At 42.5% G+C, this 27468-nt stretch overlaps 1 protein-coding gene across 1 annotated transcript in view; it reads left to right on the plus strand.

Moving 5' to 3' along the window:
* LOC117365387 (F-box/WD repeat-containing protein 8-like) overlaps nt 1-27468 on the plus strand; it is a 227196-nt gene that overhangs the window by 109455 nt on the left and 90273 nt on the right. Inside the window, exon 5 of the mRNA XM_033955782.1 lies at nt 26326-26483. Within this exon, the coding sequence (XP_033811673.1) occupies nt 26326-26483 (158 nt within the window). The remainder of the gene's footprint in view (nt 1-26325; nt 26484-27468) is intronic.

Below are 27468 nucleotides of genomic sequence, written 5' to 3' on the forward strand. Positions count from 1 at the left end.
AAAGAGACTGATTTTACACTCTTGACCCCCGACCTGAATCCCCCGGATATCCTCATCCTGCTGAATCTTAGCAGCCAGAGGCTCAATGGCTAGGAGAAAGAGAAGCGGATACAGGGGACAACCCTGTCGCGTACCCCTCTGTAGCCCAAAGTCTACTGTAAGTCCCCCATTAATCAGGAGGTGTGCCCTAGAGTTAGTATACAAAGCAGTCACCCAGGCCAAAAAGGAGCCCTGAAAACCGCCCTGACCTAAAACCCAAAAGAGGTATTCCCAAGATATGCTATCGAATACCTTCTCCGTGAATAAAACCCGCTACCGCCTCCAAACCTCCCCGGTCAGACCGAGCATGAATAGCACCCAGGACCTTCAGCAAATTCATAGAGGCATAGCGCCCCGGCACAAAGCCAATTTGGTCAGTGTGGATAAGGGCAGGGAGAAAGCTGTTCAATCGCCTCGCCAGTGTCATAGCCAAGAGTTTAATATCCTGGTCCAGGAGGGAAATAGGCCTAAAGGAGCCCACCAAATCCGGGTCCTTACCGGGCTTGGGGATCAAGATTATATGGGCCATATTATCCGGGAAGGCACCCCCCTCCGCTGTCACACCATTATACATCTCACACAAGGGCTGTGCTACCAGGTCTGGGAGAATCCGATAATATTCCGGGCCAAACCCGTCCGGCCCAGTCGCCTTTGTTAACTTGAGAGACTTAATGGAAGCCCTCAATTCCTCCTCGGAGACAGGCTGACTCAGGAAAGCAGCCTGATTGGCGTCCAGCTGCGGCACTTGGAGATCCTGGATAAAAGTATCCTGGGCATCCCTATCCAGCGGCCTCCGTCCATAAAGGGCTTCGTAGTACTAGACAAACTGATCAGCTATCTGCCTCTCCCCCTCGTGCCGATTCCCCTTGGTATCACGAATAGCAGTGATAATTTGCTATTTTTTAAAAGGGCGAACCAGGTTGGCCCTACACCAGATTCTATATGGAAACTCAGCAGCCCCTCTCATCCAATTATTCTCTACTGTTTGGTCGACATCAAAAAGAATCCTTAACAGAATCCAACTAAACCTGCCATTCACAAAATACCTTCACTACAAGCAAATTTTCCAGTGGCGTACCTAGGGTATGTGGCACCCGGGGCCCATCATTTTTTGACACCCCCCCCCCCCCTCATGGAAAAATTTTTTTTTTTTTTTTTTTTTTTGCAATAACCATGAAATGGAATAAATGGTCAGAATAGAAACAGGCAGTGAAAATTTTCTTTTATTGAACCTCATTTATGTAACCATTATTCCAAACATAATATAACATAAATTATGTCGGAATTGTCATGACATCAGAAGTACATATGGAGTAGTTGCAGGTGATGCTTGGGACAGTTCTGATTATGTTAGTTTGGTTTTATGTGTTTTTTGAATAGAAGGGTTTTTATTTCTTTTTTTAAGGTTTTGTAGTTTGTGGTCGAGGTCAATAGGTTGTAGAGTTGGGGGTCAAGTGTTGCAGCTCGAATGGCTAGGAGGATGTCGAACAGTTTTTTTCTTTTGACGTTTTTGGTTGGAGGGTGTGTGAATGGTGCGTGAGTTCTCCTATGTCTGTTTGAAGTGGATTGAATTATTTAGCTGAAGAAATTAGTTACCCCCCCATTCCACACACATTAATTCTCTTCCATTTTTGTTCCCATTATAAAAAAACACTGATAATTTCCCAGGAAAAAAATACATTAAAATAAGAAGTGAAAACAAAGGCCCCTACAGATGAGAACATAACATAAGAATAGCCTAACTGGGTCACACCAATGGTCCATCATGCCCAGTAGCCCATTCTCATGGTAGCCAATAGTGCTGCCCGATTCAGAGAAAAATATTTCATTCGATTCGATTCACCCTGTTGAATCGATTTTTCGATTAGATTCACTGTTAATGACACCGCTTTTTAAGTTTAAACAAAGTATAACAATAAATTTCACAACAACAATAAATTTCACAAAGTACTTAAAAAAAAAAAATCACATTTTTCCATTAAAGCAGTTCTGGAGACATTTGCTTGAACAGTCTTTTTTCCCAGTCCATAAGCAAGCAATATGAAAAAGATTTCCTTAATTATCTACTCAAACATTTTTGCTATTTACTTTCATTGTACCTAGACTATTATTCAGTAGAAAAAATTTAGTTTGCTCAATCAAGCAGAACATTCACTCATAGAAGTCCAATGTCCACACAGGATTTGATTGAACAAACCATATTTTTTCTACTGAATAATAGTTTAGGTATACTGAATAGCAAAAATGTTAAAGCCACACAGAAAAGCAGTAAAAGTCAATAGGTTCTCCAAGTGGGAACAACCTGATGTCTCAGCACTTGAGGAAAAGACCACGTAATAATGTTTATAAGATAAATCATATAAATGATTATACTGAAGCAGGGTGTCCTCAGCGTGAGAGGTAAGCGAGAGGAGAGAATTCTCCAGTGCTTTACACAATAAGGCTCCTCTGCCTGCAGTGCACACCATCATAGGACACCTCAGGTGTGCTCAAATTAATCAATGTGATAAATTAAACAGTGATAAACAATTGGTCAATCACAAGAGTGCAAGATCAAACAGGTTGTTCCCACTCAGAGAACCTATTGACTTTACTGCTTTTCTGTGTGAGTAGATAATTAAGCAAATTTCTGATAGCCTACAGAACTGATTCTCACCTTCCATCCCCAGCCCCCAAGACTTACCAGACCCCCCCTGCCGATGAATTTACTTACTGCCTGAACTGGATATTAAATCGTGGGGAAGAGAGGAGAAATGCGGGGAAAGAGCCAGCCAAAACTAGTATTTGTTGCTGCTGAGTGCACCAATCCAGGGCAAGCAGACGCTTCCCCCATGTCTTAATAACAGACAATGGACTTTTCCTCCAGGAATTTGTCCAAACCTTTCTTAAAACCAGCTACGCTATCTACTTTTAACATAACTTCTGGCCACTTCATTTTTAAGCTTAGATCTTTCCTTCCAAACAGAGACCTTGCTAGATGTCAAATACAGCACAAGGTAACTTCACATGGACTTAACTGTGCAGGAAATGAATCTCCTCATACACCCACCATATAGTGCAAAAATGTGCAAAGGTCTGTTTTTTTCTTTCGATCACTACATAGCCTAATGCCACACAAGCAGCGCTGTTACAAACATATTCTGAAGGTCAATGCTAAGGTTGACAAAGTTTCCTTCCTTGGACCAGAAGGAGATACTGACAAACCACTGGAAGAGATTCTAAAACAACTACCCAGAAATAACACCCAAAGACCCACTCAGTGTGTGATCCAGTTGAGTGGAGTGGACTAACTGGGGGTGGAAATGGGCCCAGAGTTTGCTCAGCAGAATTTCCCAGACTACCTCTTCCTCTCAACACACTGACATGCTACCACCACCACCAACACTAGGAACACCTCACCGAGTATGCCAGCAATGCTTATAAACTTTATAAAACACATTATTATATTTTCTTATAAAGCATATATTTTAACTGAACTCAGCCTTGCCATTCACAAAAATAGAAAAGTTCCCATTTCAAGCTGTCTCATGTACACTTTTCAAATTTAACATATTGTAATCACAAAACAGAAAATAAAATTATTTTTTCTACCTTTTGTTCTCTGATCAATATTCAAATCTTGTTGGTCCCAGGCTCTTGTTGTCTTGCTTGCCAGGGTCTCCTTTCTCCGTGCTAACCATCCGTCTGCCATCTCTGTTCTCCCCTTCCGTTTCCCTTCCCTCTCCCGGAGATCTGGCATCTTTCCTTTTTTTTGTCTCCATCCACAGATTCACCTTTTCTCAACTCCCTACCACCCCAGGATCCACCATCTCTCCCTTTCTGTTCCCAACTATCCTCCTATCCAGTATCTCTATCCCCCCTCCACACCATCCCCTGTTTCCAAGTTCTCTCCCTTTCTGTTCCTTCCCTCCCTAAATCCCATTATGCACCATCTCTCTCCCACTCCTCTGTTTTTAGACCCATTATTTCTAACCCCCAAAGTCTGGCATATGCACGTATCTTTGAACCCCCCCTTCCCTCTCTCCCTCTGTGTACTTTTACACCAGGACCCCCCTCCCCCGAAGGTCTGTCCCCCCTCAGAAGGGCTACACCCCACCCCTGAAGACCTGCACCCCCCGAAGGACTTTACCTCCCACCCGAAGGTCTGTCCCCCTCTGAACGCCTAAACCCCACCCCTGAAGGCCTGCACCCTCCCCGAAGGATTGTACCCCCCACCCGAAGGTCTGTCCCCCCTGAAGGCCTGCACCCATCCCGAAGGCCTGCACCCACCCCGAATGCCTGCACCCACCCCGAAGGCCTGCACCCACCCCGAAGGCCTGCACCCCCGAAGGCCTGTCCCCCCCCCCCTTGAAGGCCTGACCCCCCCTTGAAGGCCTGCCTGCTTGTCCCCCCTTGAAGGCCTATCCCCCCTTAAAGGTCTGCCTGTCCCACCCCCTTGTAGGCCTGTCCCCCCTTAAAGGTCTGCCTGTCCCACCCCCTTGTAGGCCTGTCCCCCCCTTGAAGGCCTGACCCCCCCTTGAAGGCCTGCCTGCTTGTCCCCCCTTGAAGGCCTGTCCCCCCCTTGAAGGTTGGCACCCCCCCAAAGGCCTGCACCCCCTTGAAGGCCTGTCCCACCCCCTTGTAGGCCTGTCCCCCCCTTGAAGGCCTGCCTGCTTGTCCCCCCTTGCAGGCCTGTCCCCCCCCCTTGAAGGCCTGCACCCCCCCTTGAAGGTTGGCACCCCCCCAAAGGCCTGCACCCCCTTGAAGGCCTGTCCCACCACCTTGTAGGCCTGTCCCCCCCTTGAAGGCCTGCCTGCCTGTCCCCCCCTTGAAGGCCTGCCCCCCCTTGAAGGTCTGCACCCCCCCCCGAAGGCCTGCACCCCCCCCAAAGGCCTGTCCCCCCACTTGAAGGCCTGCCTGCCTGTCCCCCCCTTGAAGGCCTGCACCCCCTTGAAGGTCGGCCCCCCCCCCTGAAGGCATGCACCCCCCCCTGAAGGCCTGTCCCCCCTTGAAGGCCTGTCCCCCCCCCTTGTAGGCCTGCACCCCCTTGTAGGCCTGTCCCCCCCCCTTGTAGGCCTGTCCCCCCCTTGAAGGCCTGCCTGCCTGTCCCCCCCTTGAAGGCCTGCACCCCCTTGAAGGTCTGCACCCCCCCCCCGAAGACCTGCACCCCCCCTTGAAGGCCTGCCTGCCTGCCTGTCACCCCCCTCCCCCTTGAAAGTCTGCCTGCCCGCCCGCCCGCCCCACCCTGAAGGCCTGATGCCCCGACCCACCCCGAAGGACCATTCGCCCCCCTGGCCTCCCCGCACTACCTATGAAGCAGCCGCAGCAGGATCGCGACGTCAGCTATCTTTGCGCTGCTTAGGAGCTGCTTCCTGCGCCGGGCTACCTTAAGCTACTGCCCCCCCCACGCCCGAAGGACCGCTCGCCCCACTGACCTTCCAGCACACCTATGAAGCAGCCCGCAGCAGGATCGCGACGTCAGCAATCCCTCAGCTGCTTGGGCGCTGCTTCCTGCGCCGCGGTCCCGCCCCCTCCTCTGACGTCAGAGGAGGGACGGGACCGCGGCGCAGGAAGCAGCGCCCAAGCAGCTGAGGGATTGCTGACGTCGCGATCCTGCTGCGGGCTGCTTCATAGGTGTGCTGGAAGGTCAGTGGGGCGAGCGGTCCTTCGGGCGTGGGGGGGGACTGAGCGGCAAGGCCGGGAACACCCCCTCAGGGCTGGTACCCGGGGCGGCCCGCCCCCCCCCGCCCCCCCCCTAGGTACGCCACTGAAATTTTCCACTCTATGTTAACTTATCCGGGTGTAAAAACCTGGAATGACCTACCTGAAGCTATCAGGAGAGAGACAAACTACACCACATTCAGAAAAAAACCTGAAGACTCATCTCTTTGACAATTAACTGTCTTAGTTTCTGTATAGCTCCCCCTACTTCTATGTTCACTCCTCTAGCTTCTCCATACTCCCTTCCCCCTCTACTTTTCCTTCTCTTTGATCTGTCATCTTGAGCCTTGTATAGGTATGTGCGACTCACAAATGGAAGATTAGATTAGATTAGATTACATCATGTAGATATTTAAATGTCTCTATCATATCTTCCCTCTCCCGCCTTTCTTCCAAAGTATACATATTGAGATCTTTAAGTCTGTCCCATAGACCTTATGATGAAGACCACATACCATTTTAGTAGCCTTCCTCTGGACAGACTCCATCCTTTTTATATTTTTTTGAAGGTGTGACCTCCAGATTGTACACAATATTCTAAATGAGGTCTCAACAGTCTTATACAGGGGTATCAATACCTCCTTTTTCCTACTGGCCATACCTCTCCCTATGCACCCTAAAATCCTCCTAGCTTTCGCTGTCACCATTTCAACCTATTTGGCCACCTTAACATCATCACATACAATCACATCCAAGTCCCACTCTTCTGTCGTGCACATAAGTTCTTCACCCCCTAAACTGTACCGTTCCCTTGGGTTTTTGCAGCCCAAATGCATGACCTTGCATTTCTTAGCAATAAATTTTAGATGCCAAATTTCAGACCATTCTTTGCCAGGTCTTTCTTCATGTTACTCACACCAATCTGGGTGTCTACTCTATTGCAGATTTTTGTATCATCTGCAAAGAGGCAAATCTTACCTTATAGCCCTGCAGCAATATCGTTTATAAAAATGTTATAAAGAAGAGGCCCAAGAACAGAATCTTCAGGCACACCACTAGTAACATCCCTTTCCTCAGAGCGATCTCCATTGATCACTACCCTCAGTCGCCTTCCACTCAACCAGTTCTTGACCCAGCCCATCACTTTGGACCCATCCCGCGGGCACTCACTTTATTTTTTTTGATGTCTGTGTGGAACACTGTCAAAGGCTTTGCTAAAATCTAAATACAGTCAAACCTCAGTTTGCGAGTAACGCGGTTTGCGAGTATTTTGCAAAATGAGCAAAACACTTCAACAAACTTTTGTCTCGCAAATTGAGAACTGTCCCGATAAACAAACTCTTACAGCTGCAGGCAGCACTGCTTCAAGGAGACGCCTCTTCCGTCCGCCAACCTTCCGCAACAAGTGCCTTCTGTACCACGTTGGAGAACCCCCACGTAGTCGAGTGCCGTCCCACATGCGCATTATGTATAAACACACACAATGTCGATGACGCATTCATTGACATTGTGCGTGCTTATACGTAACATGCTTATGGAATGGCGCTCAGCTAGGTGGGCTCCGGGGTTCTCCAATGTGGTGCGAAAGGCACTTGGTGCAGAAGACTGGCGGACGGAAGAGGCATCTCCCTGAAGCAGTGCTGCCTGCAGCTATACAGGGACCTGTAGGAAAGAGGAGAGAGAAGGGAAGGGAAAGAGAAGATGCTGAACCAAGGAGTTGAAGGAAGTGAAATACTGAACATAGCAAAGGGAGGGAGGAAAGAGAACAAAAGACATATTGTTGTAAGGGAGTATGAGAAGGGAGAAGCTGGACGCAGGGAGATATATGAAAAAAAGGTGAGATCCTGGAGAGTGTATTAAGAAAAGACAGAAGGAAACAGAAACCAGAACCTGAGATCAACATGATTTGAAAAATAAAATGACCAGACAACAAAATGTAGGAAAACATTTATTTTCTATTTTGTGATTAGAATATATCAGATTTGAAATATATATCCTACCAGATATAGCTAGGGACCCCAAAGCCCACTAACAGGCTATGTCTTTTTCAGCTTCCAGTGGCCAGTTGCCCTAGTTGCATTACCCTAACACTATTTGTGCCATATGTGACTGCAGTATTTTGTTAGCATGATTTTTCTTTGTAGCATTCTGTAGTAATTTGGCTTGTTCAGTTTTCTTGATAGTGGAGGGGATATTTGTGAGCGGGAGGGGTGACAAGGTTTTGTTGGCCTTTGTTTTGTATTATATGTGATTTATAAAATGACAATTGTACAGAATATTCAATATAAAATCATAACTATTCAGGGCTTGTGCGGATGGATCAGACAGTTTGTGGGGATGGGGACTGAACTCACGGGAACGGGGACAAATTTTTCCCCGTGACATTCTCTAGTCGGTAATACCGATCTAGTTCTGGCATGCAATGTTAGGCCATCGATCGGATGGCTGGTTTTAATATTAATTATCTCATTTGCATGCCAGAATCAGAGAATGTACGACCACATAGAAAACCATGTGGCGAGGAGCCATTTTCAGCATCGGGTCAGAAAATTCCATCAGTACATGATCAGATGGTTTTGGCTCTATATTATCCCCTTTACTGTTCAATATTTACTTGGCTCCCCTTTTAACTCTCTGTCAATCGATTGGATTTATCGTGTATGCTTATGCCGACGACCTTCAAGCCACAACGATATTACCATTATTAATCAAAAACTAGCCAAAATTCACGATTGGCTAAATGCCAACATGCTTTCTTTAAGCATCTCTAAGACTAGCACTGTTCTTTTCTCATGGAAAGAAGGGGGTACAATTAACTGCCCCAATTTCAATTTGTGTGTCTGGGAGGGAATGCATGGATGGGAGAACATCGCAGGGGAGGAGACATAGGCATCCTGGGACTGTCGGCCAGAAGAAGCCCTTTCTGGATACGTCAATCGCTCCTCCTAAACTTACTTGCTCCACTTCATCACTGACGCTGACCCATTCTGCTTCTATTCCTTTCTCTCCTCTCTTCTACCTTCCAAAGTATTTAGATCAATGCTGTCTTGTTAAAATGTTTATTTTATTTTTATTTTTCCTCTAACTCTACTTTTCACTTCTCTATTACCCTCCAGGTACTTTAGTTAGATTGTGAGCCTTCGGGACAGGAAGGGAATTTTCCAAGTACCTTTCTTATTTCTAATCTTAATGTATATTTTCTGTAAACCGCTTAGAACCTAACGGATGTAGCGGTATATAAGAAATAAATTACATTACATTACATTACATAATATACCTCTTACACCAACCACTACTATCAAAATTCTTGGCGTCCTTATAGACAATAAACTTACATTTCGTCCACAAATGAGTGCAGTGGTTAAAAATTGCTTTTATAAGCTGAGGATGATTAGATCATTGGTCCCCCTTTTTGATGCTAATTCCCTTAACGTGTTAATCTACTCCCTTGTAATATCCAAAATGGATTATTGCAATTCCTTATTAAAAGGGATATGCCTAAAAGATATAAAACGTCTTCAACTTATCCAAAACACAGCCATTAAGATTATTTCAGGATCTAATAAATTTGATCACGTAACCCCACTGGTTGCCTGTTATACATAGGATAACATATAAAATTGCTCTTCTGACTTTTAAAACTATACAAACTAAAGCCCCAGCTTTCATAGACAGACTTTTGATTCCGTACGACCCTCCGAGAGCCCTCAGATCAACTTCACAGCAGACCCTTAATGTTCCCTCTTTGAAAATATCGGTACTCGTCGTACCTTTATCTTTTCAGTGAACGCCCCAATGACCTGGAATGCTCTTCCTCTATACTTAAGATCTGAACAAAATCTGCAAAAGTTCAAAAGCAGTTTAAAGTGTTTTCTTTTTAAAGATGCCTTTAACTGACAATATGATATATATTTACCTTAACAGTGTCTAAAATTTCTCTCTTTTTCAGTTTCCTAGCAATTCTTCACCTTCCCTACTCCCTCTTGTATTTCCCTTCTGTGTACCTTTTCTATAAATATTGTAATTCTCCCCCCTTTCCTATTGTTTTCTGTAGCTTAAGCATGTTAGTCAGCCCAAGAATTATTATTAGTCATGTATGTCTAATTGGTCTACAGTTTGTCTACTTGTTGTTTTTAAATTTTTTATGTACAACGCTTTGTACCTTCGGATAAGTGTTTTATCAAAAACTTGAATAAACTTGAAACTTGCATCTAACCCTGGGTTGGGAGTGATTTTGTTTTGCTAGGATATGTTCAACACAAATAGTATGCAAATTAAATGCATGCTATTTAGAAACATAGAAGATGACAGCAGATAAGAGCCATAGCCCATCAGGTCTGCCCACTCTACTGACCCACCCCCAAGTCTACTATCCTAGGGATCCACTCCTGGTGACAGGTTCCCTTGGCTTAACCCTCTAAGGGATCCCACATGGGCATCCCATTTGCTGTTAAATTCTTGCACGCTGTTTGCCTCGATCACTTGCACCAGGAGCTCTTTCCAAGGATCAACCACTCTCTCGGTGAAGAAATATTTCCTGGTGTCGCCATGAAATTTCCCGCCCCTGAGTTTGAGCAGATGCCCTCTTGTGGCTGAGGGTCCTTTGAGAAAGAGAATCTCTTCTTCCATCTTGATATGGCCGGTAATATACTTAAACGTCTCGATCATGTCTCCTCTCTCCCTATGTTCCTCAAGTGAGTACAGCTGCAAATTTTTCAGCCTTTCCTCGTACGATAGATCCTTGAGCCCCGAGACCATCCTGGTGGCCATCCGTTGCACCGACTCTACTCTCAGCACATCTTTTCGGTAGTGTGGCCTCCAGAATTGCACACAGTATTCCAAATGAGTAGCCTTGTAAAAGAGGGAGGAACTGTGCCTGGGGCCTGCGCAGAAGAGCTAAATGTTTGGCATAGCTCTTCCACACAGGCCCAGTACAACTCCCAAACAAAGACTTCTGAGGTTGCCACAGGAAAAGAGCTGCTGCTCTTTGAGCACACAACCCTTAGTGGTTAGAGCAGTTGTCTCAGCACCCTGAGGTTGTGGATTTGATCCTGGGTAAGTTTTAAAGTGATTTGAATGCAGCTGTTGTGCCTAACAGCTGCTTTCTGACCATAGATATGTGATATACACTCACGTAACAGACACACAAACCTGCTACTGGCAGCTCCAGACCTGCCAGTAAATTTTCTCCAGTAAGAGGTAGACATTCCCTTTTGTGCTTCACAAGGAGTACTCATTTTAAAACTAATGAGTTCCTTGTAATGCATAAAAAGCCCTCCCAATTCCTCTAGATCAGTGCCTAACCATGAAAGACCAGGTGGACTCCATAATCAGAAAGGGTTTTTTCACTCTCTGGAAACTGAGATCCGTTAAATCATATTTTGATACGTCAGCATTCAGAATCCTGGTACAATCCCTTGTACAAAGTCAACTCGACTACTGCAACATCGCCTATTTAACAATTTCCCCAAAAAACATGCGATGTCTGCAGCTTGTGCAAAATGCAGCGGTCAGACTTATCTTCAGGTTAAAGAAGTCTGATCACGTAACTCCTTATTACCGGCAGAAGCACGCGTAAAGTTTAAGTTCGCCTGCTTTTGCTTCAAAGTACTCTATGGTCTAGCCCCTAAATACCTAACAGACCTTTTCACCTTCTCCACCAACAAACACAAGAGAATCTCACACTTGAACTTCGTTTCCCCCCCAGTCAGAGGTTGCAAAGGAAAAAAACACCACGAACACCTTCTCTCTCATCAAGCAGCATTATGGGGCAAAGACCTAAAACAATTGCTCTCGCCCTCCACTTACGAGGAATTCAGGAAGCGCCTAAAAACATACCAATTCCTGAAGTACCTGGACAACTGACCCACACTCCACTCTTAACAACGGTTTTCTTGACCTATTTCTCACTCATTTTGTACCTCTTGTAATCTTTTGTAAACCGCATAGAACTTCACGGTATTGCGGTATATAAACTGTTATTATTATTATCATCCGAGGCTGAGCTGTCTTGCAAGTAAGACTGGCCACAACCAGTTTTGCATTGCAAGCTTTCGAGCATCGGGGCTTTAGTTTGACCCTTGCGGGGAATCATAGTGGCTGTAATGGTGACACCTAGTTAGGAGCTAAAAATGTAGGGTTTTGGAAAGAATCATTTTGCATGGACCCTAGCCAAGGACTGTTGCTGCAAAAGCTGAATTAAAGTAAGTTGGGAAGGAATTAAAATAGGGCTTTCTCCCCACCCCATAAAGCCCAGAGTAATTGTGAATGAAGATTCATAGTGCCAGATCCCAGACCTGGTTCTGATTTATCCTGGAAGCCTAAAGGAGCAGGATGAAACTGCAAGGTCAAAAAAAGAAAAGAAATATCACAGTATAGGTTCAGACAGGTTAAAACAAAACAGGAGGTTCCTGTTACACTGCCCACTTAATTTAGTGGCAATGCCACCTTTGGAAAAACAAAGTTCTCTGGTGAAACAAGGAGAAATTGAACACTTTTTCTCAGTGGGAGACCCAGAATATCAGTTTGTCCAACCATTAAGCTATTAGTTTACAAAAAGCTTTTATGAAATACCCAGGAGTGTGCAGCTCCATTATAGATGCATCTTATTCACAGAGATGTCTCAAACTGTGTGCCTCTAACTACAGTACTTAAAAAGAAATGCTAATATTCCAGACAAGCAGCTCTTGAAAGAATGCTTTTAATTGTATTCATTTTTTTCTACACTTCTGAAGAAGAGCCTTGAGCTTTAATTCTGAGCTGCTAGGAATAGAGTGAAGCTCATCAAATTGTGCAAATCTTTTCTGAACTTCCCAAAGAATCCTCAATTGGTATTTATCGAGCCATCAGAAGCAGCACCCCAAATACACAAGGTATTGATTTCAGGGGCTATATTGCCGCTAGTGCTTCCTCATAGGCTCCTATACCAATTCATCATTGTATTTTGTGTTTTATAATATTTTATAGTCGCTAAATCTCTATTTTTGTGTTTATAATTTATAAATATCAAATTATGATGCTTGAATAAATAGTATTGAAAATTTCATAGGACTTATCTTTTAAAGTCCTGGTTCAGAATGAGCTGATACCAAGAACAGTTAGCCGCCAACGCCGACATGCATGTTTCGTGCAATAATACTTCTTCAGGGCATGGCAAAATTATTTTAAACATGGCGGGCATCAACGCTGATCCAGCGAGGAATAGAGTGAAGGCAGTGGCCTATGATCTATGTCCTCACAACCACTAATACTACTATTTATCATTTCTATAATGCTACTAGACACGTGCAGCACTACAGATCTCCATGTGTTGATTCTAATTTGGATGTGTGTCTTAGCCTTTTGTTGTCTTGTTTGTAGGTTACAAAGATTGCTGTCTTGGAAGTTAGTGAGTTACAGGATTGTAAACAACGTGGAAAATTCTTCTAGCTATAAAACTAATACTGTGGGATTGAGTTGAGAAACAAAATCAATTAGCAGATGACAGACGCAATAGATGAGATTCTACAAATGGTGCAGAAACATTAGCACTGGACAAACTCAGCGCTAACCACCATTCGATAAAGGGGGCTCCAGGATAGATTAGCGCTTAGAACTGATTCCTAACTTTAGGCCTTCTAAAACATAGTGTTAGCGCCTAATTTTCGGGAGTGAGCATTCAAATCATAGTATTTTAAAACAGTGGTTCTTAACCCTGTCCTGGAGGACCACCAGCCAGTCGGGTTTTCAGGATAGCAGATCTGCATTCCTATCATCTTCATTACATGCAAATCTCTTTCATGCATATTCATTAGGGATATCCTGGCTGGTGGTCCTCCAGGACAGGATTAAGAACCACTGTTTTATAACATCTAGGAATGTCCCTGATTTGCCTGCATTCTTCCCATGTCCACACCCCTTTTGAAAATATGCTACGAAAGTCAGGCATTGTTGTAGAGCAAATCCAAATTGGTGTCAAGTCCAATTATTGATTGTTTATGCTGTGTTAACTGATTGTGTTCGCATCTGCCCATCATATACAAATTTGCATGCCTAAGTTTTGATGATCTATAAAGGAAAAGACCTCAGAGATCCATGCCATATTCTCATTTTTGTGCTCTAGTTGAACAATTGGTTCTGTAAAACATCGTGATATTCTTCAAGGTGATGGTTTTCAACCATAGGTCTGAAGAGACTGTTTCTGTATCACAGTTTTCAGAAAAAGCATAGACCAAAATATTTTTTTCACACTTAGTTTCCCTATTTCCTAATTTTTATGATATCAAAGAATATGTTCTACATGTGAATAATTTTAAAAAACAATTTCAATAAGTCAAAGATTATCTGAGAGGTGGTATGCCTGGAAAGTAGTCAAATAAACACACAAAGATGGAGACCTCCTATGTTTAAAATAGCTGATGCCACTAAGGATGATTTAATAACATTCATATTACAATATCGGAGTGGAGCTAATGCTTAAGAACATAAGCATTGCCCCTGCCGAGTCAGACCAGGGGTCCGCTCCCACGGCTGCTCCCCAGATCCATGACCTGTAAGTGCTCCTTACCTAATATGTTTATACCCTATTTATTTAATATCCTGTAAGTAACCCTCTATCTGTACCCTGCTATCCCCTTCTCTTTCAGGAAGTCATCCAGTCCCTTTTTGAACCCCAATATTGTACTCTGTCCTATCATCTCTCCTGGAAGTGCATTCCAGGTGTCTACCACCCTCTGAGTGAAGAAGAACTTCCTAACATTCATTTTGAATCTGCCTCTCTCAATTTTTCTGAATGACCTCTTGTTTTTGTTGTCCCCGCTAGTGTGAAGAATCTGTCCCTCTCCACCTTCTCTATGCCTTTCATGATTTTATAAGTCTCTATCATGTCCCCTCTAAGTCTCCGCTTTTCCAGGATAAAGAGCCCCAGCTTGTCCAACCTTTTGGCATATGAAAGGTTCTCCATGCCCTTTATCATCCTTGTTGCTCTCCTCTGGACCCTCTCGAGTATCGCCATATCCTTCTTAAGGTACGGCGACCAGTATTGGACGCAGTACTCCAGGTGTGGGCGCACCATCGCTCAATACAGCGGCAGGATAACTTCCTTCGTTCTGGTCATGATACCCTTTTTGATAATGACCAACATTCTGTTCGCTTTCTTTGAGGCCGCTGCACATTACGCCGCCGGCTTCATTGTTTTATCCACTAATACCCCCAAGTCTTTTTCTAGGCAGCCTTCCCCCCAGTACCCTCCCTCTCATCGTATAGCTGTACATTGGGTTCCCCTTCCCCACATGCAAGACTTTACATTTCTCTACATTGAAGCTCATCCATCTTTTTGCCCACTCACTCAGTTTGTTCAGGTCTCTCTGCAGTTCTTTGCATTCCTCAATAGTTCTGACCCTGCTGGAGAGTTTTGTGTCGTCTGCGAATTTGATAACTTTGCACTTCGTCCCCCTTTCCAGGTCATTGATGAATATATTGAACAGCAATGACCCCTGTGGGACACCACTCGGGATATCCTATTGGTGCTTGATATTTTTTTCTGAAAAATATTTGTGCATTGCCTACCGCCATGGGAAAAAATCTTAGCGCAGTTAAGCCCAGCAGTATTGAAAGATAAAGACTAGACTGGTGGGGCTGACACTCAGTCATTCTTGCATTAACTGGCAGATTTGCCATATCCTTGTGTCATTAGTTTTAATTAATCCATATGATCATAAACAACATTTTTGTGACATCAATGTGTGATACTGATTGTGGTGTTTGTTGCATATTGTATGCCCATGTGATAAAATGGGTGTATATAACAATATTAACTTCAGTTATTTTATCCACTTAGAATTTTCAGATTTCAAAGGGATAAATGTACACATTATTATAAAAAAATGATGCATCTCTTCTAATTTCTCCTTTGAATATTTGTCATTTGTGTTTTGCAGAAACACTAATTGTACAACCATCAACACTGAAGTCCAAACGCTTACTAACAATGCAGTTGTTAAATCAGTTTCTTAATTGGTTGCGCGTAATTGTCATTAGGTATCTACGAAGACATCTGAGGCTCTGGAGAGAGAATGCAGTCTTCTCCCCTTCATTCAACATTTATTTTGGCTGCCTTCACCTAATGTGCTTTTTGAAATTAGAATTTGCATAGCATCTAATTTTCCATTATTTTTTTAGTGCCTCTTCAGTGGCACTCTGTTAGAACAATGACCAGCTCCCACATCTAGTGTTGTTTCTACAAGGCTTATAGTTGTACTGCCTTATGGTTTTGAGGTAGCAGCTGGGTGACTGCTGAAGTGGGATATGATTTTGCACTCTTCCTTTAAGCTTAAATACATTTGGATACAACCATGATTCCTCCTATGATACTTACAAGTTAAGAAAAGAATTGCATTCGCTTTGGAAGTAAAAGACTGCAGCTCTATTATACTTTATATACATTCTTAAAACATGTTCTTACACCTTACACCATCTCTAGGTAAAACATGTAGTTTTAACTTCCATTTGCCCAGGAGAAAACAGCAAATATCTTCTGACAGTCCATTCAAACTCTCATTTTAAATGATTGGTCATTTACAGCCAGGCCAAGGATCCCTCAATTCCTATTAACCTAGGTAAATGTGGACACTGAGGGGATCGGCAAGAACGTGTGGCTCTGCTCCGATCCGATTTTTTGGCCTATTCAAAAAGAGCTATTGATCCACTAAAAAGTTTGCATGCAAATGATCCATGCGGAGGTTTGTCGTAATCCCCAACTCTCCCATCCGATTGATGGCTGTGAGAGCGACTCTCACACATTCGCAGCGCCGGCAGGGGAAACCTGAACAGCTGAGAGATGGGGGAAAGCCTGCTGCCACTCAGCTGGTCGGGGCAGGAAACTTTTTTTTTTTTTTTAAATGGGCAGTGGAGATGCCTTAGGTGTCTGAGCCAATCAGGACCTTAGGCCCCTTTTTGTATATTACATGATGCACTGAGGAAGGAAGGCCCACCATTTAGGATCGGTGGGCCTTGAAGGAGGAGGGATCGTGCTTCCAACGGAGGCCCCTGTGTAACAACACTGGATATTAGGGAGCCAGCTGTGAAGTTTCTTCCCCTGACACCTAGTTCCTATGAAGAATCCAGAGCGCTTTGCTCTTATTGGATGGCTCTTGAGTGGCCCTAACTTGTAAAGGTTACTTGGTGGTTTTCGTTACAACTTCTTAGAGCAAAGAAGCCTGTGACATTTGCGGCTTATGCGAAGACCTTGAAGGCCTTCCAGTTATGGTGTATCAAGGAGTAAATAGAGCCTGAGAGGGCATCCTGGTGATTCCAGCATTTCTACAAGCTGGTCTTGAAAAAGGCCTAGCGGTTTTGTCTCTCAAGGTACAGGTCTCTTGTACTTTAGGGTTTGGAAAAGCATACAGTCAGTAGTCTCTCATCCAGACATCACTTGGTATTTGAGGGGGGCATTCAAATTGCGTCCCCCACTGCTTAGGCTGTTTCCATCTTGGAACTTTAATGTTGTTCTAAAGGGCCTCTCTTGGGCTCCATATGAGCCCCTGTCGGACATGTTCATCTGGATCTTAAAAAAATTACAGAGAGACACACAGGACTATACCCAGGGGGTTGTGTACCCCTGGTTGAACCAACAGAGTGATCAACAGACCACAGGAGGTACTACAGCAAAAAAAATCTCAGTCCAACAATTATCAAGGTTTCTTGGATGATAACCAAAGATCAGCTAGTGGCAGTGATTCAAGATCTCAATCCAGAGACAGGAATTTTTTAGGCCAACAGAACAGGCAAGGCCAATGGACTTGCTGACGCAGAGGACGAGGCAGAATACAGTACAATCAACAGAACTGTCCGCAGACACGGTCAAGCAGTCCCAAGATGTTTTAGTTACCAACATCTCTGGGCTTTTTCTCCCTGAAGACCAAATCAATCTCCTCAATAAGGGTCTATCCTTTGTGCATATAGTCAAATACGATCCTTTTAAAACCAGATGTGATCTAGCACGCATTATACGGAACCTGCAAATAAATTTCATTTTTCTAGGAATATTTCCGAGTCAGATGGATCTATATTACGTTCCAAATCTTCTTGGACTCCTCTGGGACCTATTGATCCTTATATAGCTACTTTTTGAGATTTGGTATTGACGGACTTGAGAAATATTGAGTCTAATCATCGAAAGAAATCTTTTATCAATATGACTTCTGTGGAATCTCAAGCCTTACAATCTTTACAGTAAGCTCATAGATTGATCATCAAACCGGCGGACAAAGGCGGTTCTATAGTGATTCAAAATAGAGAACAATATCAATCTGAAGTCTTGCGCCAACTAAATGATCCTCAAAGTTATATTCGCCTTGATGATGATCCCACCAAAATACTTCAGCTTGAGATAAGCAAGGTGGTTCAGAAAGCTCTGGCATCTGGGATGATCACTAAGACTGAAAGCCGCTTCCTTCAAATCTCGCATCCCAGAATTCCAGTTTTTTATACAGTGCCTAAAATCCATAAGACTCTTAGATCCTCTCCTGGTAGACCTATTGTTTCTCTTAAAAATACAATACTAGAACCATTGTCTCAATTTTTGGATCACTTTCTTCAACCTTATGTGGGAAAATCTAGATCTTATATTAAGGACACTACGGATTTTCTTTGCAAATTACAAACTTTACAATTACCCACTTCTAAAGTTTGGCTTGCTACCTTGGATGTGGTGGCCTTATATACTAGTATTCCCCAAGAGCAAGCTCTGAGTATTGTCCAAAGAACTTTGGACCAACGGGATCTCCCATGCAGAGTGGCCACTTCCTTTTTGATGAATCTGGCTTATTTGGTTCTCACTAAGAATTATTTTAGGTTTGATTGCTCCTTTTATCAACAATCTCAAGGAGTTGAAATGGACACTATAGCTGTCCCAAGTATAGCAAACCTTTTTATGTCAAAATTTGAAGAAGACTTTCTGTATTCTAATCCTCAATTCTGTCATGTGTTGGGCTGGATGCGTTTTTCTTTGTTTGGACTGATTCTAATGAACAACTTTTAAATTTTGACAACTGGCTCAATTCTCTTACCCAGTATTTACGGTTTACCATGACTAGTCACAAACATCTTATTACATTTTTGGACACCAATGTAATCTTGGAGAATGGGCAATTACTTACAAGTCTACTGAGAGGAATAATCTCTTGTCCTTTTTGAGTAGCCACCCAAGACATTTGAAGGCTGCTATTCCCATTGGACAATTTCTATGTATTAGGCAGATTTGCACCTCAGATGAGGAATTCAAGCAAGAAGCTAAACTTTTACAAAACAGATTTTTGGCCAGAGGTTATCCCAGAAATGTTATCAATAAAGCCTACCTTAAAGCATGGCATGCGAATCGGGATTTAATGCTGACTGGTACTAGTAAAGAAATGTCCACCAATCAAATTTGTGTATTATCCCATTCCATTCAGTCTTCAGAAGTAGCTGCGAGCATTAGGTCTCACTGGCACGTGTTACAGTTCCATCCAGTTTTTAAAGAAAACCCTTGCATTGCCTTTACTCGAGGTAAGAATCTTTCTGAGCACCTAGTTTCCTCTGATTTTCAAGTCAAGCCCCAGTATTCTAGGGGCACTGGATACCATGCTCCGTGTGGCAAATGTTCTGTGTGTGATATATCTTTCTTAGGCAACCAGTGGGTCCATCCCATCACCAGGAAAATCTATCAACTTAGATCTAACACTACATGCGAGTCTAAGTATGTGGTTTATGTGATTTCCTGTCCTTGTGATCTTATATATTAGGACTAGGTTAATTGAACACCGTACTGCTCCAATGGTTACCCACAGTATTATTTATCAACATGATTTTTCTTAGTTAAGATGGTATATTTTGGAACAAGTTTCTTCATTCTTTAATGGAGATAAAAACACTTACCTTCTCAGACGAGAGAATTTTGGATATTTTATCTTCAGTCTTATTTCCCTAAGGGACTCAATGAAAATGTGGATAGATGCTTTACTAACTAACTTTCCCTTGATAGTTCCTAGTTTCTGGTGGTTTTTTCGGATCTTCCCTATTTATTTTTTCTCCTCCCCCCTCTTTTTTTATTTTTTTTAAAAATTATTCATATGTTTTTAACTTGTGTTCGCTGTGACGCTTCCTTCCAAGATTTTGTATATCTTTTTGACGTCATTACGTTATTTTGTGCGCTGTTCTCGTTGGTTCTCCAGGGCGTTCTTAAACTCCTGAGAAGCCATTACAAATTTCTAGCTCTCCTGCAGCGATTGTTCAATTTCTCCACGCTTTGGAAATTAGAACTGACAGATTTGAATAGTTTTCTGCCGTATCTAATTTAAGTATCTTCCGCTCCTGACGAAGACGACGAAACAGAGCTCTGTCGAGTGGCAGTACCTTTTTCATACAGGATTGAGCTAAGTACTCCTCGAGTGGCAGTACCTTTTGAAATAGGATTGGCTAAGTACTTTCTTGTGCATTACAGTTCCTGATGAGAATGTCTCACGAATGACGTGGCATTATGAACTGTTTGTAGAAAGATGAATTGTAATGAATTATTATGAGGAATATATGAATTGTTTATGAATATATGAATATATGAATATATGAATTGAAATATGAATGTTTTGTAGGACTTTTACTTCTTCACTTTTTGATCTTTTGCATATTTTTCTTAGCACTATTTACATTGTAATCATATGTGGGTTTTTGAATATCTATTTATTTATATATGTTTTCATGAATTTTTCGATGATTCAAGCATTTAGGGGTTTTTCATGTATTACTCTGTTTATAGCAATTATTCCACGGTTCTTATTAATATTTTTGAAATATTCTCATGCACTTTACAGCCTATTTATGCGATTTTACTTATTTATTAGGGTATCTTGAGGGGTTTCTTTATATCAGAGTGTATTTTTTATCAATTTCGCTAGCTTGCAATATTTGTAGCACTTTGCACTTTATACTATAATTGTTATTGTGTATTAATAAGGCAGGGTCTATATAGTTTAGGTTAATTTTCCTCCTCGGTATGACTGTTTGATCTTGATCTATTTAGCACCTTATTATTTTTTTGCATGGTTTGCACACTCAGGACTAAATGATGTATGAGGCCGTGCTCATTTAGACTTATGTCTGGTGCTGGTCACCCATGAGTTGCCGCCTGAGCTCAAATCCCTCATTTACACTTTGAGAGCTCATACTGATGTCCGTTTATTTATAGTATTTAAGAATAGGTTTTCATTTTCCAAGGCCAAACACTCTCCTTGATGATTGAATCAGTTAAGCCAATTATAGATTGCATCTTATGGTTAAAGCCATGTTTTTGGTTGCCATAGTCTTGGTGAAGAGGATTTCAGGGTTACAGGTCCTCTCCAGTAGACTACCTTTCTTCCGGTGTACGGAGTCTGGTGTTTCTCTTTAGATGGTACCTTCCTTTCTACTGAAGGTGGTTCTGCCTTTCATGTCAATCAGGACATCCATGTACCTGCTTTTTGGGTTCGGCGAAACAGGATTGAATTTTGTGGAGGCTGGATGTTCATAGAGCCCTACTTCATTATCTGGAGAGGACTAATGATTCCCAGCTCTCCAACCACCTTTTTGTGCTGACCAGCCAATTGAGACAAGGTAAGCCAGCTTCGATTGCCAAACAGATTCACATGGCAATTTCATCTTCCAACATTGCCTGCAGTAAACAGCCCCCTATCTCACATTTGACTAGAGATGAGACTGCTTCCTAGTTGGAGTCCTGGGCTGTTCAATTTCATGAAATTTGTAGAGCAGTTACTTGGTCTACTCTCTACACTTTTACGAGGTTCTACAGAGTGGCTTGAGAAGATGCCGATTTTGGGTCCTCGGTATTGAAGGCAGGCTCATCTGTTCCTCCCTGGACATCTGGTACTGCTTTGTTATGTCAGCTATGGTACAGAATCCTAAGTCTTCACTACTGAATGAAAGATTAGGTTCTTATCTTGCTAATCTTCTTTCTAATAGAAGACCTATTCTGTACGGCCCACCCTGTGCTGATTTGTGATTCGCTTGATTCCTGCCTCGGACGTTGCTGGTGTCCATCTTTGGGACCTCTTCTCCTGTAACTAAGATTTAACAGAGATGAACTACAAGAATGTGAAGGCTCCTTTTCCCTTTCTACTTCGGGGGGGGGGGGGGGGGGGTTATGGCTCTTACTAGTTGCACTTAGCAGGTTTGTTCCTAGCTACTCATGTGCGTACTTTATTGTTCCATATTAAATTGTTAATTGTTATTAATTATTGTTCTTCCTCCTTTAACCCTCCTTTCTTGGAATTCTGTAAGATCTGACATTACCAGATCTACTCAAAAATTTAAATTGTCCTTTCCTACATTGAAAGGCAAAGGGTGGGAGTGAAGGGCCACCACTCTGACTGGAGGAGGGTCACGGTACTCGGACCGCTGCTGTTCAATGTATTTATAAATGATCTAGAAACAGGGATGAAGTGTGAGGTAATAAAATTTGCAGACGACACCAAACTATTTAGTGGAGTTAGGACTAAAGAGAACTATGAAGATTTACAAAGGGACCTGAACAAACTAGGAAAGGGGGTGAAAAGATGGCAGATGAAGTTTAATGTAGAGAACTGTAAAGTCTTGCATGTAGGAAACAAAAACCCGATGTACAGCTATACGATGGGAGGGCTGGTGATGGGTGAAAGTAGCCTAGAAAAGGACTTGGGGGTACTGGTGGACAAGACAATGAAGCCGTCGGCACAGTGCACAGCGGCCTCTAAGAAGGCGAACAGGATGCTAGGTATTACCAAGAAAAGTATTACAACCAGAACGAAAGAAGTTATCCTGCCATTGTATTGGGCGATGGTGTGCCAGCATCTGGAGTACTGCGTCCAATATTGGTTGCCGTACCTTAAGAAGGAAATGGCGATACTCGAGAGGGTCCAGAAAAGAGCGACACAATTGACAAAAGGTATGAAAACCTTTGATATGCTGAAAGATTGGAGAAACTGGGGCTCTTTTCCCTGGAAAAGCGGAGATTTAGAGGAGACATGATAGAGACTTACAAGATCATGAAGGGCATTGAGAAAGTGGAGAGGGACAGATTCTTCAAACTTTCGAAAACTACAAGAACGAGAGGGCATTCGGAAAAATTAAAAGGGGACAGATTCAGAACCAATGCTAGGAAGTTCTTCTTCACCCAAATGGTGGTGGATACCTGGAATGCGCTTCCAGAGGGTGTGATAGGACAGAGTACGGTTTTGGGGTTCAGGAAGGGATTAGATAATTTCCTGAAGGAAAAGGATATAGATAGAGGATTACTATACAGGTCCTAGTCCTGATGGGCTACTGCGTGAGCGGACTGCTGGGCACGATGGACCTCTGGTCTGACCCAGCAGAGGCACTGCTCATGTTCTTATGGAAGTATCTACTTTTCAAAATTACTGAGTTGTGGATTAATTTTCCTATTCAACTGCACGATCTGGGCTCTTTCCAACCATTTTGAAAATATCTGAAAACTTGGCTATTTTCAAAGTTGTAAATCCCGCTCCTCTCAATAGTATTCCAAATCCATATTGTATCTGCTCTCCTTTCTAATTTCTTGTAAACCGTGCTGGGCTCTACTGTTATAGAGAAGATGCAGTATATAAGCCTAAGGTTTAGTTTAGTTTCTAATCTAATCTAATCTTTGGTTTATAGACCGGGTCATCTCCCAGTGGAGCTCAACTCGGTTCACATATAATTAAGACTAGAGTACATAGCAGAAAACATAGGTGAAGGAAGAACTAATTAAAAACTAAAGTACATAAGAAAAGCATAAGAAAAATAACTATAATATTATCATTTAATTTAAAAATTGCGAGAACAACAAAGTTTTCAGGAATTTACGAAATAATTGCAGCTGGCCTAAAAGCCTAATGGAGTCGGGAAGTTCATTCCAGATCTCTACAAAGTTGAACATAAAAGATCGACTGAGCTTCCCAGCAGATTTAATTCTTTTAAAGGAAGGGAAGGCTAACTTATATCTTTGTGTGTTTCTCAAATGGCAAAGTCTAAGGGTATTCCAACATAAGGATCAAATATTCCATAGAGAAGCTTGAAGATTATGCATGCGCATTTAAACTGGATCCTAAAGCAAACTGGGAGCCAGTGAAGCTTTATCAACAAAGGGGAAACATGATCATACTTTCGTTTCCCAAAAATGAGCTTAGCTGCAGTATTCTGTATTAACTGAAGTCATTTTAGACTGCTCTGTTTAATGCCCAGATAAACTGAATTACAATAATCTAGCTGAGAAAGCCCAGTGGATTGTACCAATACTGAGAAATGCTCTTGATGGAATAGTGATCTGACCTTCCTCAACATGCACAGACTAAAAAAACACTTTCTTGTCAAGGAATTTATCTGTTCATGAAATGTAAGTGATGAGTCCAAGACGACACCCAGGACTCTAGATGAAAAATCTATATGTAATGCGATACCTGTTTTTAATGTAACAGAGAAAGGGAGGTTTTCTAATTTTGGCCCAATCCAAAGCAATTTGGTTTTGGCAGCGTTCAGTTTCATTTGAATAGACAAAGCCCACAGTTAAAATTTAGAAATGCAGGTTGTTAAGATCAGGATCAACTTCTAATAAAATGAAAATATCATCTGCATAGGTAAATATAGTCTCTGCTGATGAAAGGCAAAAATTTTTCAGAATTAAACAAGATTGGTGACAGCTGGATTTCCAAGTGGAGGAAGTCTCACCCTCCAAATATACCTGATAAGATCGCTGGGGAAGTTCCCCATGCCCCTTCTTCTCTTTCAGTGAAGTTCAATTGCTCTGGTACTAACTGAATGTTCTCCACTGCAGAAGGGGAGGCATTCAGAGTTTTTGAGTGACATCCTTCTGTAGATTCAGGACTAATGGGAAGCAACAGCTTCTAGAATCCTAACAGAAAGAAGATTAGCAAGGTAAGAACCTAATCTTTTATGCTAAATCTTTGTTTGCTCACCCTTTTTGGAGTTTCTTCAACATGTTCATCTGAGTTTGCTGTTACTAATACCACAACATATCACTTATATAGCACTGAAAGGCATACGCATTTATAGACAGTCCCTGCTCAGAAGAGCTTGCAATCTAACTTGGACAGGCAGACATGACATATAGGGTTGAGTCCCACAAGTTGGAATGGATATATTATGCTGGAATATGTGGTAGCATATAAAAATGTTTATCTTAACTCAATAAGTGCTTCTGACTCGTACAAGCATTTTCATTTTTTTGTTTGTGCAAGTGTTACTATTAAAATCTGACTGTAGAGAATCATAAAGACATAAATGTGCCATGCTCATTTAGACTAAAACTTTATTAAGTCCAGCATCCTGTTTCCAGCAGAGATTAATTAAGTTCGTTAAGGAATGCTTTGCAGATGCAAAAAGTAGATCCATTGCTTTTTGCTCATGGTCTTTCCTCTTAGTTTATCTGAATCCTTTTTAAACTCAGGTGTACCAACTTCCTTGAATATATTCAACAGCAACTTCATGAGACTGCCATGGGAGGTCCCAGCAGTCTCATGAGGTTGCCTTGTGAGGTCCCAGCAGACATTCTGGCTGAGGAACCTGTGAGGGCACGAGCGACTGGTGATTACTCTTGTCTAAAAGAATCTATGAATAATAATAATAATTTATTTCTTATATACCGCTATACCGTGAAGTTTGAAGCGGTAGACCATCAGGATGTTTAAAGATAGGTCTGGTGAGGGTTTTTTTGTGGTGGTAGGACAGAAGGGTTGGGATCAAATGGCCAACCATTCCAGGAAGACTTTCCCTCTTCCAGAGAGTTGATGGTAGAGGAGAGTGATAGTTTCAGTTTCAGCTGAAAATACACATGTATTTTCAGCTGAAACCTGAATCCAGATTTTGGGTTGGTTTTCGTGTTGAATCTGAAACTGAAATTCATTTGGTCTCTAACTTGGTAGTCTAGTGGCTTTTTCTAGGCAAGAGGGTTCCACAGTTGCTCTTGAACCCACAAATTCTTCATCTAAAATGACAGCCAGGACTTTCCATGGCAGTCTCATGAGCCTGTCACAGGAGTTCCTGGCAGCCATTTTGGGACTGGAAGCAGTGTAAGCAGGAGTGACTGGAGATTGCTCCTGCTTATGCTGCTTCCAGTCCCAAGATGGATGCTGGGACCTCCTGCTTCAGTCTCACGAGGCTGCCGTGAAAAGTCCTAGCAGCCATTTTGGCTGAGGATCCTGCAGGGGCAAAAACAACTGAGGATTGTTCGTGCCTAGATGAAACTATTAGTCCACCAGGCCATTTAAACCAAAGGTAGGCCCTGGGAGGGCAGAAGGATTGGCTGGCCATCTGGCCCTTTCTGAAAGGGGTGGTGATGTGGCATCAGCTGGCCCGGGTGGACCTTTGAGGTGCCATTTTGAGTTTCGATTCCAGCTGAAACTGAGTGACAAATTTCAGCTGCGAATTTAGTTTTGTCCAGAACCAAAACCACCGGTTTCAGTCGGCCTCTAAAATGCTCCTAAACTAGCATAATTTCTGGGCTGTTCCAAGCAAACATTTAGAAGAAACAGCTCTTGTTGATTTTTACCAAAGAGTAGATTTAATATTTAAATCTTTTCTAATACTCCAGACTTGTGCCTTTCCTTCTTGTTTTCATTTCAGCTGAACACTGTACTTCTCTTCCAGATACACATCAGGAGATGTGCGGCTATGGGACACTCGCAGCTGTAATTATACTGCCCCCATATTGGAATCAACACAGGACACCTTTGAACTTGGATGTCTGCCACAGGTCTCCTTTGTGAAAATAAACAAGTCTCTGGCTGTAGCAGCTTACGAGAACGGTAACTAACTAGAATGCTTTTCCCTGTTTAAAAATAACATGCACATACAACTTTTCAAAGATGAAACAGCTATGGCTAGCTTTTAAAAATCTGTGATTTCCTGTATACATATCTGCTTATCTCTATGTGACAGAGTTGGCTAGCAACTCTAAGTTCATTAGCAGACATTGAAATATTGCACCGATTAATTCTCCTAGGTTTTTTGCCCAGGGATTTAGTACCAGGCTCAAGAAGAGCCGAACCATTCTGAGCAAATTAAATTGTTTGCCATAAAACATTAATATACTGAAATTTTATTTTTTTCTGTGCAATTAGAATCACATGAAGTAATAAGGGGGAAATATGAAGAAATGTAAAAGACAAATGAACTGGCTGGGGAGTAGTTTTGTAACAGGTCTTTTAGCTGTAAATGGTACAGTTAGGTGCTAGGAAAATCTGCTCTAAACAAGTATTCTACAAAAGGCATTCTGTCCAGCGTGTCCTTTGCAGGATACTAATTTAGTGCGGAAACCTAGTGTAAACGCTGGTGCTCAACGTAAATGACAATATTCGATAACTGTGCCTAATGTCTGGGAACGCGCTTGATGGAGTGGTTCAGGTAGACATGAATCGCTTGTTTACTTTTCCAAAAATACTGGGTCTAGGGGGACATGCAATTAACCCCCCTTTTACAAAACCACACAAGAGGTTTACTGAATGCTCTAAACTCTCTGAGTATCGGAGTCTAGCCCAAGATACAATAATTTGAAAGAATCAAAAATTGGAAATAATCCTTAAGCCTCCTCAAGATTCTCAGTATCAAGATGTATGCGTAAACTTATCAACATTATCATTAGAGTAAATGAAATGAGGGCAAATAAAGACTTGAATGGTCCATCCAGTCTGCCCAACCATACATGCTCTACAATTAAATCATTTACTTTTAAATGGTTCTTTTTCTTAGATATTCTTGGGCCAGAAACCCAGAGCCCTGCCTGGTAGTGTG

This window comes from Geotrypetes seraphini, chromosome 8 (genome assembly GCF_902459505.1).
Source record: "Geotrypetes seraphini chromosome 8, aGeoSer1.1, whole genome shotgun sequence".
NCBI classification, from domain to species: Eukaryota; Metazoa; Chordata; class Amphibia; order Gymnophiona; family Dermophiidae; genus Geotrypetes; species Geotrypetes seraphini.